The sequence below is a fragment of the Ammospiza caudacuta genome, chromosome 1, assembly GCF_027887145.1.
Source record: "Ammospiza caudacuta isolate bAmmCau1 chromosome 1, bAmmCau1.pri, whole genome shotgun sequence".
In the NCBI taxonomy this organism is placed as follows: domain Eukaryota; kingdom Metazoa; phylum Chordata; class Aves; order Passeriformes; family Passerellidae; genus Ammospiza; species Ammospiza caudacuta.
In genome coordinates, this window is record NC_080593.1 from 112593745 (window position 1) to 112610139 (window position 16395).

General features: G+C 39.8%; 1 protein-coding gene across 5 annotated transcripts in view; it reads left to right on the top strand.

Moving 5' to 3' along the window:
- MAPRE2 (microtubule associated protein RP/EB family member 2) overlaps positions 1–16395 on the top strand; it is a 97917-nt gene that overhangs the window by 61847 nt on the left and 19675 nt on the right. For all 5 annotated transcript variants that reach the window (XM_058804367.1, XM_058804355.1, XM_058804347.1 and 2 more), the window contains 2 exons: positions 10277–10422; positions 12351–12564. In XM_058804367.1, coding sequence (XP_058660350.1) covers positions 10277–10422; positions 12351–12564 — 360 coding nt within the window. The remainder of the gene's footprint in view (positions 1–10276; positions 10423–12350; positions 12565–16395) is intronic.

Sequence of the window (16395 nt, forward strand, 5' to 3'; positions counted from 1 at the left end):
TTTAACTGTTATTAAACTTGAAATTGAAGTGTTATCTCTAGCTGTTGTTATATTTACATGTCAGGAAGATAGCCTAAGTATTTTATTTTGGTATATATAAAGACAGAATTCACACAGGGAGTAGCTATAGATAGATTCTGATAGATACATGCACACACTGAAGGAGATAGAAACATAGAAGGAAATGGACGTTTGCACCCTAAAATACCCAAAGTTTGCTATTGTTTGAAACAGGAAGCATAGTAGACAAGTTATTGACTTGTTCCTATGTAGCTATTTAAATGCTCATAAATTGTTGAAAGGAAGCTTTTGAAGTGAGTTCTCAATCAAGTTAAATGTGTGTGGGCTTACACAAAAAAACCCACCCAACAAAAAACCAACGAAGACATAAAAAACTTCACCAAAACTGTTTCTGAAAGCAGGGGAGAAATGATTGAAGAAAGTATTGACTAAGCAGAATAAAATGAGTTAAAGTTATGTAAGAAGATGAGATAGAGAGAGTTCAGCTGGGTGGGGCAAGAAGGGGAAAAGCATGGGAACCGTTACAAATCCACTGTCCCATTTCATTACACAGCTTCTTATACAACTTTTTCTGTGACCTACCAAGAGGATTTTGGGACACACCTCAAGGGAAGGACTGAAAAAGGGTCAACTCATTGCAGCTCTTAATCCATTCTGTATAAAATTAAATCTTTTCTTCCTTTAGAATTTCCTGGATTGTATTGATTGTTATTGCTACCTGATGCTTCTACATTCTTGTCTTTATGAATGAAAGCTGTTAATTTGAATTTCCCCATTTGGTTTGGTACTCGAACTTCGTGCTTACACATTCCTGTTTTTACATTCATGTGCTTTACAATCCAGAAGGGGCTTTAGTAGCTCCTTATCTAAAGAAGCATTCTAGCACAGTGCTTCCTGTATTCAGGAGGACTTTACTCTCTGAACTGGTAAATCTAAACACTGATAGATTTTTGCAGACACTAGAGCACAGTAATCTTAATAGGCTCTTCCCATTTGAGACTGCATAGTCCATTTCTCATGTGCAGAGCATCCATGTGTAGTGATTGAAGACAGATGGACAAGCAGGTTTGAGAATCTTTCTGCATTTAATATCGTTTACTGTGTAAACTCTTAAGAAATTTATTAAATGTACACATATTTTATTTAGCCTATTTTTAGCATAGCTTTTAAGAGAGATACTAAGGGAACAATAGCACAAATGATGAGCCAACGGGCAGGCAGAGCACCAGCAAGCAAGCATGGTATGGACTGCAGTTTGAGAATGGCCAGTCTAACTCATTCATTCTGGCATTCCTTGGCTGATGTCCCTTGAACCATTGGCAGCTTTCATGCAGATTAATGCTTGTTTCCATAAAATATTAGCATTTCTGCAGGACTTCAAAGGGAAGGAATATGTGCGAAACTCTTTACAGCTATGAAGCATTTCACAGCATTAACAGGGATCTGCAGAGCTGCCGTTAACTGAATTTTTATAATCTACTGTAAAATTGTATGGACATTTTCTTCTTTTTTAGAATAAAGCATTAACATTAGTCATGCTGTTTTATGACTATTCAGTTCTTGCTCATTTTTGTTAATAAGGAGCAATCAAAATGCCAGAAAAAGCTAAATGTGGGGCCAAAAAACGTGGGAGAGGGAAAGCGGGGGGGATGTTAGATCTGAATTAAAAGCTCCAAGGAGTTACTTGTAGGAGGTAGGAGCAACCTAGATATGGCATATGCTGGTGTTCAGCACCCGGCTGAGAGGTGCTCACGAGTGCCCACATTTCACAGCCAACCTAGCAATAATTTTTGACATTCAGAGCTTAAGCAAGAAGGAATAATGTGACATTCTGTTTTTACTAAAGGCTTTATTCAGAACATATCTGAAGCTTAATGTGACAGTAGTTACAATGACAGAAAAAGCAATCCGACCTCCTTTTCCTCATTGCTGTGGAGAAGTAGCTTCAATAATACACATACTGTAGCAATACCAGCCTGTTTCTCAATTTCCACTTAGAGGGACAGAGCTGCTAGGATGTGGAGCAGCAAAGGAAGAGGTTGGCTTAGTCATAAAGTGTTTGTATTCTTTGGGAGTCTTAGATGTGGTTTTTGTCTCTGCTAAGTAGGCCGAGCAAAGTGCAGTGTCCCCTGAGCTCTCTGAATGCCTGCTGTGGTAGTGACGTGCCAAGAAAGCCAGGTTATGGATGGGTGCAGCCCTGGAGAGCCTTGCTTCAGTCTGCAGCTCCTCTGGCAATTTAGTTTTGAGAACTGAACAGGGAAAATCTTCCAAGCATCTCAATACAATTCTTTTTGGTTTAGATGTGTGTCATATTGTCAGTTTTTGGACTCTGGGTTTGATTTCCTGCAAAATCGTTTTACCTGAACATGAAATTTATAAACTGTGGTTTTAATAGAAGGCACAGTGCATTCCCTTTAGATTGGCTTTAGAGAGAGCATTTCATTTGATACATGAATTAAATATTATAGAGAACAATTGAGAGGATGTAATGTCATAGGGTCCCATGTGCAAAACCCATAGGTTTGGGGAGCAGGAGTTTCATATGAAGTGTGACATCAGTTGTTTCTTAAGAGTCATGCTGTTTTTTAAGGAATACACAGTGGTTTCTTAGAAAGAATTCTGACTAAGCAGCTTATAACTGAATTTTCTTTAGTAAGGCTGTTTTTCATCTCTGAGGAATACCAAGTGTATGTGTTGCAGGGCTTTTCATGACTGTTAGAGTGTTACATGAGAGTATATTCAAAATAAGAGTCAGGCAGGGGATTATAGAACGCTTGCATATGAATTAAAAAGAAATAACACCATGTCTACAAGCTATATAATGTCGAGGAAATGGTAAATGGATAGAAAGGAAAATGTGGCCTGGAGCAAGGTATAATTTTTGACTTAGCTATACTTCTGTGATTCTATGAGATTAAGGCGATACAGACTCCCCACTTCCTGTATTTGAAGATTCTGAGTAGAATTATAAACTTGCAAATTGTCAGGCCCCCAGTGCATGCAGACCTTCTGTCTTTGAGGACTTGTATGCAAGGATCAAGGATTGAATGTGGTGTTGTTTTTTCCTTGCTTTTAATAAATGGCTGTATTATAAAGAAAGCATGTGGTTTGGCATTTTCAAATTTTATTCTGGGGGTTAGCTGTGTAGGATTTGTGTTTCCATGCCTCAGTTAACCTATAACTTCCTACATGCTTATTGCTAAAATCTGCCTTATAGGGCCCTGTTGGAGCATTTGGTGCCAGCATTCCTCTACAGCCCAGTGTGCCTGAGAAGCCAAAGCATGTTTCCATGTTGGTGGTTTTGGTTTTTTCCCAGTTGGCAGCCTTGCAGAGCTTGGGTCTCTAGCACAACTTGGGAACATGATTAAAACATGGCTTGATCCCATTTGCACTCTGTAACTGAGGCATGTTTCAAGACACTGGCATGTTGTCCTGAGGTCATGCAACACAGAGCATACTCAGTGTCAATGATTCTCTGATGTCTTCCATACGATATTTAGGATTAGAGGGATCCCATGAATGTTAATGATTGGATTTAAATAATTTCCAAAACTTTCTGAAGGAGCTTGCAAAGCAGTATCATGGGATTCCCAGCCAATAATTTATTTTTTTAAATGTCACTCATTAATAATTCAGGAGGAATAGAACTTGAACAAGGTTTTTGCTTTTTAAAAGTAATTATTTAATTACTCATACCACTCACTTGTAGTCAGTTGCTTGATTTCCCTCTGGTTTAAAGAGCTTGTTAGATTTTTTGGTACTTTCTTTAGGCATGATGAGTTACACAGCTATTTTAAGTTAAATGGGAACTGTGTTTTCTGAAATTGTTTTGATCTTCCTGTTTAAAAATTAATGATTCCAAAATAAATTATTGCCAAAATTTAAGTATTAAAAACTCTGCTGTGTATAATTTATGAGCAGCCTAATGATTTACATATTTAAGAAAAAGAGAATGCAAGTTAACACAGGGGAAACCTCCCTCCAATATTATTTAAAATGATCAGTGGATATTCTGGATTACATCACACACATGCTCTACCTATGTGGAACAGGACTTTTAGATGCAGATATTATTTGGGTGCACATGATCTCAGGGGCTGTTGGTAAGGCTGGCAGGAGGTGCATAGTTCTTTTAGGCTGTTTCCTGTGGTGACAGCACTGCTTTTGGGAGCTCCCATCTGTGTGCAGGCACTCACCCTGCCCTCTTTGAGGCAGCTGTGCTCATGCAACTGTGAGCAGGAGGGCAGGGCTGCACTCCAATCTGCATCACTTTTAGGGCTTTTTACGTGCCCTCCCAGGTCTGTTGCTGGGAAGGGTTGAAGCTGGGCCCAGGTGGCTTCACTAATGCACAGCCCCATAAAAGTTTGCTTCTCTACAGCTAAGTAAGTGGTAAATTGATGTGGTTTTGAACATTCACTGGGAAATGGGCTGAAACTTTTAAAATTGTAGTGAAGGCATGGGGGGAGTGGAGGGTGTGTTAACTGGAGAAATAAATTATGTTGACCTACACACTAGGTCATATAGGTGCTGCTGGAAATGCAAAGAGGAATTTGAAGACCGTGGTGTCTCCAGTGGAGCACTCAAGATAAAGCATTCTGTTTTTTAAACACGTGGCTGTATGTAACACAACATTATGCTCACAGACATGGAGTTCATAGAATGATTCCTGTTGGAAAAAACTGTAAAGATGATGGAGTCCAACTGCCAAGTCCACCACTAAACCATGTCACTAAGAGCCACATCTATATGACTTTTAAATACCTCCAAGGGATGGTGAGTCCACCACTTCCCTGGGCAGCCTGTTCCAATGTTTGACAATCCTCTCTGGGAGGAAATTTTTTCTAATACCCAATAAACCTCCCCTGCCACAACTTTTCTTTAGTTCTGTTGCTTGGGAGAAGACACTGATCCCCACCTGGCTACAGCCTCCTTTCAGGCAGTTGCAGGCAGTGAGAAAGTTCCCCCACAAGTCTCATTTTCTCCAGGCTAAACAACCCCAGCTCCTTCAGCTGCTCCTCATAAGAGTTGTGCTCCAGACCCTTCACCAGCTTCAATGCCCAGTTTTCAAAACAACCTTTGAATTGCATACCAGAACACCCGTATTTGAAATCCAAATGAAAATGTGTGCTCTGATACTTGAGTTGAAAACCTACTGCTGTGTGCTTACCTGAACATCACTGCTGAGGAAGCAGCTCTAGAAAGCCAAGCTGAAAGACCAGCCCTAAGTGCTGCTGTGCTGTAAACAATGATTGCTGGCATTTGTGGGTTTTTCTCTCCCTTTCTTACCAATCTATTAAGTCACACGTGCTCCTTGCAAGTCACTGGGGTTTTTGATTGTTGCTGTTGTCCCAGCAACAGAAATACAGGGTGTGTGCAGCTTTCCATCAGTGCAAGCAACCACTGTGAGCTGAAGCACTGATGACTAATTCATACACAAATCATCCTGTATTTTCCAACTGCATGATCAGGTGGTTGCAGCTTTGGAGAGAATGAATAATTTGAAGGAATTTGTATCTAACACAACTGGATATGTGTTTTTGTATTATCTAAATATTTCATTAAAGCAAGCAAACTAATTTTATTACAGAAAAAGGTGCAGTCAGCCTTTTTCCCAAATGGAATTTTTTCAAAAACTGAATGTATTAAAATCAAACTGAGACCTGTTTAAAATGTTTAAACTTGATTTCTATGCAGTTTTAGAACAAAGCCAATACTAAACATTTATACCAAATTTCTAGTATAGAACATAGCTCTGTTGGCTGTGGTGTGGGTATCAGAATTAAAAGAAATGAGCCCTACCCCTGCCCCAGTAAGGCCCTGTCTTTTCATGTGCCCTTTGTTTTCCGTGTTGGCTGGTGTGATTTTATATCCTTTTCTGGGATTTTGCTCCCACACACTGCAGGGATTCAGGGAGGAGCAGTGAGGGACAGTCTTTTGACATTAGATTTGAAGGATTGACCTAATTTGTGTAGGGCACACACATATTGGCTTATATTTATACCTGCTTATATTCATAGTGTTTCTACTAAATATTTTATTAGTATAATAAGTTCTAACTATAGTATATTAAAAGCAGTCAGTTTGAAAAGAAAGTTTTCCTTTTAATTTATAAATATATAAACATCAATGCTAAAGCATCTAATCTTGGTTTCAGATCTCTAGTCAGAAATCCAGGAAGTTTACTGAGTGGTAAAAACTGGTTGCAAACAGGATTCTCTTGTCTTCATTGTTACCTCCTTTAATTTCCTTTTGATTTAAATAGTGAGGAGCAGAAGTATTTTTGATAATAAAGAAAATACTTCTTTGCATTTGTGGATTCATCAGCTTCCAGATGGTGAAGGAGAGGAGAAAAACTGAAAATCTCTAATGATGCAGAGTGCATATGCTTCAGAGCAAGCTAAGTCAGCATGGACAGTCTGGGGAAAGAAACACAGAAGCAGGGAAGAAGACATACAGGACAAAAGCTGAAATTAGTTCAGCATTGCTCACTGTAAGGGACTAGTGAAATATTGTCTACAACTCTGAAAATGCTGTAAAATACTCAGTTTTCATAAATTTGGTAGTAATTTTGCCACTGCATGTGGCAAAATTCTTGAATTTTAATAGTTTTAAATAACCACCTTTTCAATTGTGAGTTTGTTCTCTTGTGTCTGAATTCTGTCCTGACATCAATTCCCCTCCTCTGGCAGCTGCTTGCCCAGCCTGGCGGATGCAGTGCCCTCCCTGCACTTGCTGCCTGCTCTGCCCCAAGGCTGGGATGCCCAGGGAACACCTGCAAAGCCCTGATGCTGCTGGGCTCTTTCTGCTCACTAATGGGGCTAAAAATAGCAACTGCTGGGGGTGATTTCAGCACAGCCACGTCTGCAGGCTCATTTCAGAGTCTGGCCCGTGAATATCTTGTGTAACTAATGGCTGCATCAATATTCTAGATCAAAACACAAAAGGATTTTTAGCCAGTGATTCTAAATTGCTTGTTAGCTAATAAAGGATTAGAGGTTTTTAACATTGATCCCTCTTCTGCAGTGCCACCAGCTGTACTTTTCATCTTTCATTTGAGTAGATGTCAAATTATTTCTTTTTGTATGTTTGTATGTGCATGTGTATGCATATAGAAGTTTTTCAGTCAGAAGGATAGATTTATTGTGAGAGCTATTCTGGCAGTGTGTTTTCCACTTCCCTGTACACATTTGATAAGATTTTGGGGGGGGGGGGGGGGGTGTTTTTTTTTCAGGTATGGGGGGATTGTTGAGGTTTTGTTGGGTTTTTTTGGCTTTTTTTCCAGCAAACATAGGGAAGATTTTTAATACTGAATAAAACACAGTAGCATAAGAATTCTTTTGTTTGTGTAAATTATGCAAGAGGTATGTCACAAGCCATAATGTCATTATCTCTATTGTTGTTTTCTTTGTATTCCATTAAAAAGATTCTTTTCTCTTGAACCTGCATTGAAACATCAGTTGTGTAGTACATTGGATAGGCCCAAAGAGCTGTCCCATATGCAGAGGAGCACACAGATATGCTGTGGCTGAAAGGTGAAGGCATTGCAGTCTCACATCTCTTCAGTGGGGCTCCCCTTTCTGCTGCCTCCAGGAAATCACAGCCATGGGCAGTGTAGGCAGTAGTGTCCCCATTCTGTTGCACTGGTGTTTCCCATTTAACTGTAATTTGACAGCTACAAGCTTTAGGGGGTAAAATTTAAAATTATAAATAAACATCTGTATAATATTAAATAGATATATAACCTTGATGTCCAAAATCAGGTAATCCCAGTTGACTGTAATGATATTTTTACTTTCTCCTATTGATGGGGTAGGCAGGTCTCTGGCTTTTTGGAGTCAGGAGGAATTTCCTCTCTTTGTAGCTCAGTGTTTAGTTCACTCCATGTTTGTTTGTTGCCTCTGTACTTGAGGAAGGAGTATTTTAATGAACTGTATTTGCCAGTGCAATGAAATCCTCCTGCTGGGGAGACAGCCCAGCAGCCACTCCAGTGTTGTGTCAGAGAGCAGCTCCTGCTGCCAGGTGGATGCAGTCCAGTGTTTTCTGCCCTCCAGTGCTGTGCAGACCCGGGACCACCTCCTGGCTGGCAGAGGTACAGAAACAGCTGCCAGCAGAGAAAGCACAAGGAAATACCCTAACTAGAGAGAGACTGTCTAAAGGCATGCAGAAGGAATTTGCATTACCAGCAGAAGGAGAAAAATCTCATGTGAACACTTTGGGTTTCTAGTTTTCTAAAAGGATCTAGATGAAAGGTTGTGCAGTGCATTTTTAGGGCCTCCAGGCAATTACTTAGATATCAGAGTAAAGCTTATAATTGGGGTATGGGGAGGATGAAAGGACAGAGTTAGGAACAAATTCAATTTATAACATTAAATGATTGCATAATAATCCTTTTGCATTAAATTAAACAATAATAAGTGTATGCAAGCTATGCGTTATCTGTATATCTATGCTTTTAACTGTAATGTTTTTTTTTCCATTGCCATGTATTTACAAGTTCTCTTGCTAAGGATGAGTTTTGAATAAATAATTGTGTTTATAAAGTTTTCTGTAAGAAGATGCAAATTTGTCATCTGATGCTTGTAACTTGCCAGAAGGCGCCTTTCCCTTTAGGGAATATTTTACTTTGATTGCTAGTCATATCAAGACCATTGCAAACAGCTAAGCACAAGGTGTCCTTGGAAAATGAGGTTTTTTAGTAACCATTTTCCCCACAAAGCTAGACAATATGAACAGATTATTTCTTTAAATGGCAGTGGTTTTCAGCACTAAAGCTGGATCTTGGTAAGTCCCTTAGCAAAATTTGTGTTGGTATTTCAAACAACATTTTTGGACTCTTCTCTTAAGCTCTTCTTCTGTTTGGGAAGTGATGATCTCTGTAACCCTTTGTATGATGGCTGGCTGGATACAGAGAATGAGAACCATCTCATGCATAAAGTTGGTTGTGTCAAAACATGCACATACCCATGGAGAAAAATGACCTTAAGTTCAAGTTATTGTTGACTCTCCTGTAAAACTGGGCAAGCCAGGTGTCTGCTTAGTTACTTTGGTTTCTCTGTGAACATTCAAATATTTGTGATAAAAAATCGTTGTTGATAGTGGGCTGAACTGTAAGGTGAGATGTGGACACTTCTTTGTCAAAACTGAGGTGCACTAAAAGCACAACAGTCTTTTTTGTGGAAGTGAAATTGAACTTGTCAGGGGTAATCAGGCAATCACTTCCGTGCCCTGATGCTCGAGCACAGGGGCTGCACCCTCTACACTCCTGTGTGGACATCTGAATCTTTGCCAAGTGTAAAGTATTTTGTAGCAAAATCTTCTGAAGAAGAAAGATAATTGCTTTTCCTCTGATTTACTTAAACATTTTCATCTTCATTTCTAAACACTGGAGTGTGTCAGCACTAAAGGTTTTGCAAATGACAGTGCCATGATGCTGTAGGAGGGAGCTCCCTGCATACAAGAAATGCTGTCTCTGTTAGCTATGCTCAGGATGCTGGTTAGAAATTTTCCATATATTTCCTTCTTTGTTTTGGATTCGTTATACACACACACACCCCTACTGTCTGTAAGTTCAGAGAGCTCTCAAAGTTGAACTCAGGAACCTGGCTGAGAGAGAACTAAAGCTGTTAGCCCAGCCTTGAAAGCTATGGGTGGAGTATGCTAAAGTCTGCTTATTTAAATGCTTTCCTCAAGAAATGAAAATCAGTAAGGATGTTCATTGCAGAGGGGTGGGACCTGACTAGTGTGTTTTAACAAGCTGGAGCCTTGCAATTAAGTTTTTTAAACTGTGGTTTGATATAATCTTAAATAATTGCATTGGACTTGCTTGGCATTTGGGTACAAGGGTACAAGAAGAAAGATGATCCTGGCTTGTTTGAATTCAGGGGACTGTGGGGATTGAGGAAGCTTATTAAGAGATTTTCATTTTCACTGTTATTTTCTCATTGTATGGACAGTCCTGCTGTGTGTGGGGACAGCAAGAACATCCATTTCACTTGGCATTAGTTGAGGTGATTCCTCGGATGCTCACGGCAGCGCATCGTGGATCCAGACTGAGTGGGAAAGAGCCACTTGAGCGTGTCACTGCTCAATGTACATTAGATAAGCAGGTCTTGGGTGCATAGTGTAAGGCTGAATTTCAGCAGGGACTTATTCAGCACTGTTGCTTTCTGCTCATGCTTTCTGCTAATGACATTAAACACCATTTGGTCTTAGCTGGGTGCATCTGGATTAACATCAGTGCATTCTCTTGTTGTAGGAGCAGCTTACTGCCAGTTCATGGACATGTTGTTCCCAGGGTGCATTAGCTTGAAGAAAGTAAAGTTTCAAGCAAAGCTGGAGCATGAGTACATTCACAACTTCAAACTTCTGCAGGCATCATTTAAAAGAATGAATGTGGATAAGGTAGGAATTCTCTATATTTTGATCGCTACATGTTTCAAAAGTTACATGAATTGTGTAAATTAATACATAGGGGAAATGAACTTCACAATACTTGAAAATGTGCTTTTTCAGCTTTTGGATGGAGAACTAGAATTGCAATAAATGTTCTTGACCTTTCATCATCTGAAAAGGGTATTTGGGCATGAAGGGAGAAGTTTGTCATTTGGCTTCATTTAGGTACAAATTGAAAATTGAGTCCACATGTCTGCTGAGGAGTTGTGCCATCTAACTCATTATATCTTAATACCAGAAACCCTTTGATAAAACTCCATGTGTTGGAAGTTCCTTGTCATCAGTGAATCTTCATTTTTTGATAAGTAAAATTATTGGTGACCTAAATTTCCAAAAAAATATATTTGAAAATATGCTGTTCTTATAAGTATTCATTTTTTTTGTCCAAAGCAAGGTTTGAGGAATTTAAATTATTCAAAAGCTTGAATAATTTACCCAGTGATCGAATAGATGGGTAGCACATGTGATCTTGTAAAGTTAAGAATGGAAGCCTCTGAGAAAATGATTGTTCAGCCTTAAGGGATTTGGTTTATGCTTGAATGTGAGAGTTTGACAGACTCACTAATATAAATTACTGTGTTGATAAAAATGAATAATGGAAGTTATATTATCATGCTTATAGTTTTACACTTATACACTACCTGTTTACCCTTTTAAGGTTCTGCCCTGGCTTTTAGTGTTGCCTTGTTCTGCAATTTAAACAGTCATAACAGAGGGTGCCTTCAGACTTCTGCAAAGAACTGGAAAACACTCATTGTTTCATGAACTGTTATGGATACTTCTATTTACAGTGTGATTTGCTAGTGAAACATTGGGAAGACTAATGTAGTCAATTTTCCTGTAGAGAGCAAATTTATCATGCCTTTTTAATGTAGAGTTGAGGTACAAATGGAACAACTTGAAAAGCCATGAAAAATGCAATGTCAATTCTTGCAGAAGCATCATAGATTTATAAAATGCTGTACAGTTGGCTTAATCCTGAAGAAAAAAATGAAAACCCTTCTCCAGCTGAAACTTCATAACATTCAAGAGGCAGTGAGGTCCACCCAACTTGGCTGTTTTAATCAGCTGCATGAATTAAACAAAGCAGGGCAGCTTTTCTGCTGTTGTAGTCCCTGTCTGCCCACAGTGTCTGGAAGCCTTGAGTACTCTGATATTGGCTGAAGACACCTTTTGGAGGTTTCATGTCTGTGAAAAATTTCTAAGATATTAGAGGATGTGGAGACATCCTCATAGCCTTTCCTTTCTTTTAGTAGAACTTTAAAAGGCATTTAAGTCAACTTCTACATGTCCACAAACTGTTCTATGTATAGCTATATGTGGAACAGAAAGAAATTACAAGGTTAAAACCTCAGGCTTGGTTCATATGACGACCATGTGCTGCCAAAATGTAGGTTGGTTTGAACTTTAGCATGTCTTGGAAAAGCTGCTGGGCTTTGTAGTTCAAACAGTAGGACAGAGAGAAAGAAACATCTGTCTGGAGTTTTTGAAGAATTGTTGGTTTGTAGCACGTCAAACTGTACCATGTCCATTAAAACCAGAAATCTCTAGCTGGCTGAATACAGTGTTACTCCCAGAGCAGTGTCATTCATCATGGGATGTACCCATGGGATGTAAGGGGGTACTTCTGTGGAGCCATAGCTATAAAGGCTTACATGCACCCTATGAATTGCTACTTCAAAGGCTGGGTCTCACTGGGTTTTGTTTTCATTTTTAAGAGCACTTGCAAATTGCCTCTTTCTTTTAGAAGCAAAACAATGGCAAAGGTTTATTTGTTGGTGCAGTTAGTAGATTTTTTCCAAATAAATGTGCATATGTAATTTTTATATTTAAAAACAGCAGTGATGTAATATTGGATGTTAATATCTACCTTTTAGGTAATTCCTGTGGAAAAACTGGTCAAAGGGCGCTTCCAAGACAACTTAGATTTCATTCAATGGTTTAAGAAGTTCTTTGATGCTAACTATGATGGGAAGGAGTATGATCCTGTGGAAGCTCGACAAGGCCAAGATGCTCTTCCTCCACCAGATCCTGGTGAACAGATCTTTAACCTGCCCAAAAAGTCTCACCATGCAAACTCTCCAACTGCAGGTATTTTGCCTCTTAAAGAATTCCATTTCTGTCTCTGAAGACAATTATAAACTGTGATCCGCTCTACTTAAATACTAGTTAAAAATTATTTCCTTGGGTGGTTGTGCCATTCTTTTTACCTTATCATAGGCTTAGCATCTTGAGAGAGCAGAAAGTTAACATCTTCTGTGCTCTAGTTTGGCCCAGCCCTATTCAGCATAGGGTCTCCTCCACTGAACTCCCTTCATGTAAATGACATGGACTCCAGTAATGTCTGGTGGTGGAGACAAAGGCTTTTAACAATCCTGTTGCTGAATGTGGTATGTGCAAGTGTATTCAAGAACATTAAATGGAGTGTATTGCTCTTTCACACCTCCACCTTTATAGGAAAATGCTGATACAGGCTGATTTCTTTTTTAATTTTTATGGTGAGTAAAATGTTTGCAAATCTGAAGGGCTGACCAAAAGAACAAAAATTAAGTTATTTTTGGTTTTATGTGTGCTTATTATGTGGGTATGCTAGTCCTCCTAACTGAAAAACATACAACTTTTGCTCTTTCACAAAGATACCTCAGTCTTCTAATTTTTTATTTTGTGCATGTGTTGGGTTTTGCTAGAACAGAGATGACTCTTCAGAGGAGATTGGTGCTAAATTTTGAATTTCAAACCAAAACAGTGTTGATTAGGCATGGATGTTTTAATTATTGCTAATCAGTACTTACACAGAGTCCAGGCTTTGTCACATTGCCTTGCCAACAAGCAGGCTGGGGGTGCCCAAGAAATTTAAAGGGGACACAGCCAGGACAGCTGACCCCAATAGACTGCACAGATAATCCATACCACATGGCATCGTGCTTAGCCAGAAAAGCTGGAGGAATAAGGAGAAGGGTGGGGAGGGATGTTAGAGTTACAGCATTTGTCTTGCCGAATCACCATTATGAGTGATGGTCTGGCTTTCCTGGAGATAGGTTAATTCCTGCCTGCCCCTGGGAAGTGGTGAATGAATTGTTTGCATGGATTTTGTTTTACCTAATAAACTGTCTTTATCTCAACCCATGAATTTTCTCACATTTCCCCTTTTGAGTTTCTCCCCCATCTCACTGCAGGGGACAGTAAGCCATCAGCTGTGGGGGCTCAGCTGCCTGCTGGGTTAAACCACAGCAGTGTTTCTGGAACAGACCAAAGGAGCAACCCTGATCTTTGGTGTTTATGTAGTGTAGCTGTGACTAGTCACTAAGCAGATGCTGGTTTTGTTAACTGAGAATTTAGTGAAGAGGAGAGCAGCTAACATTTAAGAAAAAGAAATAGGCACTAAAAAAGTATTACTGGACATAGGTTTGTGCATATGGAAATACACATGCATACACACCTAATTCCTTTATTGGTTTGTCCTAGGTTTATGCTAACTCATTCCTCAAATAAGGATTAATATTTAGTTGATTTTAAACTTGTGACCTGTCCTCACATGGGCTTGGATATGCAGCAGTACTCACAAAAGCAGGGGCAGGTGTGAAGCATGAAGCACCCTCTCTTTTAGGCTGCCTTGTGCTCTGGAATCCTACCCAGATTTCAGTGTTCTGCTCTGATCACTTCTGACGTCAGAGTGGGGCATACTTGGCCAGCTGCCCTCAGCTCATTAGTGCTTCCTGGGAATAGGGCACCTAATATCAGGCAGTGCTACTCTGGGCTTCTAAAGCTTGTTTACATTCTTTATTTTGCACCTTCTTATGCCTGAACTTCTGAATTGCAGGGTCTGGTATGTTCCAATTTCTCATGTGATGTCTTGCACTCCCTTTGGAAACAGAAAACCCAAGTGCTAATGTCAAGATGATGTCCAATTCAGAAATTGGAAAAGACACTTTTATTAAACACAGACTTTACTGTGCTTGTTAATTCTTCTTACAGATGGTCTGTTCTTCCCAAAGTCACAAATATGTCATCCAAATTAAAGCTGTGCAGGTGACAATCCTACAGAAATTGAATAGCTACTGGAGTGGAACCAGCCAGCTGATGTGGAGGATAATGCAGTAACGTCATGTTGTCTTGTTGGTTGCATGAAGAGCAGGTCCTGTGCCTTCCCAGCCTTTGTATGGAATTGTACAACTCAGATAGTGTGATGAGTTTGATAAGATCCTGTGGCTGTGAGAGTTAGCTTTTTCATGGAAAATTTCCTTCATTATTAACTTAAATATTGTCCAGAAGTATGACAGGCAGAGCACTAGTTGAATTTCTAAGCTGAGGATAGTGGGGTGTGGACATTACATGATGCTGGGTGAAATGAGAGTTCCAGCTTTCCTTGCTGCTTACATTTCAGAACAGAACTAATTCAGTTAGGTGCCAGTCATTCCATGAGCTTACTGAATTCTGGAGGAGCACATTTTCATGGCGCTGATGTACAGTGCCTTTGTGCCTTGCCTCACCCCATCACAGAACCTGCACGTAGGAAGGAATGGGAGCCTTTACTGATGCTCTGGGAGGACTTCTGTATGCATCTGCAAACCTGTGTGTGCCTCTTCTCCTGCTGTTTGGGAGTAAATTGGCATGATGCAGGAGCAAGTTCTGGGTAGTTGGGAAATTACCATGAAAGATGTGCTTCTGTACCTCTGTCTTCCACACTTAGCTGGAAGGGAAAGGGTATTCATTACAGCTGCTATAGGAACCATGATATAAACTCCAGGATATTGTTGGCCTTCTGGGCTGCAAGTGTACATTGCTGGCTCATGCTAAGCTTCTCATCAACCAACAGCCCCAAGTTCTTCTCAGGGCTGCTCTCAATCCATTCTCCACCCAGCCTGTATTTGTGCTTGGGATTGCCCTGACCCAGGTGCAGGACTTTGCACTTGGCCATGTTGAACCTCATGAGGTTTGCACAGACCCACCTCTCAGGCCTGTCAAGGTCCCTCTGGATGGCATCCCTTCCCTCCAGCACCACACCCCACAGCTTGGTGCCATTATTAATTTGTGTGACTTGCTCTACCTTAACAATGAAGCTTTGAAGTTTTAGTAGTACTGCTTTGTCATTTCATTAACAAAACAAAAGGTAGCACTCATGAGAAAAAACAGAAAAAATAAAGAACCCAGAAGATCTTTCAGCATAATCCAAAAGTTTTTAAACAGAATGCAGTGGACGTACCTGAATGTACACACCTATTGTTTGGTGTCAGGAGCAAGCAGATATAAGGGTACTCATTCATATTTAGGGGTTTGGCAGGCTTTAAAATATGCCTAATCTAGATTGATTAGATATATGTATTTCTAAAGGAATAATTTACTTTAGCTACTGGCAGTTTCATATGCATTTCAGGTGATTCCTTTTGATCTGTGGAGTAACTCTTCCAGTGCCCTTTGACAGTTTTGGGCTTGAGTGATTTAGGAGATGATTGTTGACTATTCATAATGCCTTATAACACTGTTCTAACAATGTGTTTTCAGAAGTAGATTAAGATAGATGTCCTTGAGTTAACAAGTGGTCAGATCCTTAAAGCCTGCTCCAAAAACTTATCCAGAAAGGTACTGGCATGAATTGAAATTATTTTTGATATTTTAATCAGACTCTAAAGCTTGATGGGATGCCTGGTATCAGGTAGCTGCTTCCTGTACCTGTAAATGGATGTTAACCTGTATCTCTATAAATGGAGAGTGTGGTCTTCTTTAATTTGAAAAATAAACACTTTTAGAAGAACCCAAAACTCGAGAAGTGTAAAAATGCACTGGTTCTTGTGTTAATTGGTGGGTAGGCCCACAGCCATAGCCCTTCCCATTGCGAAGATGATCCTACTGGGGAGTCAGCGCAGGTCAAGGATAATGCAGCTTGGAAATGGAAGCATAAATAGGTCCCTACAACTAATCTGC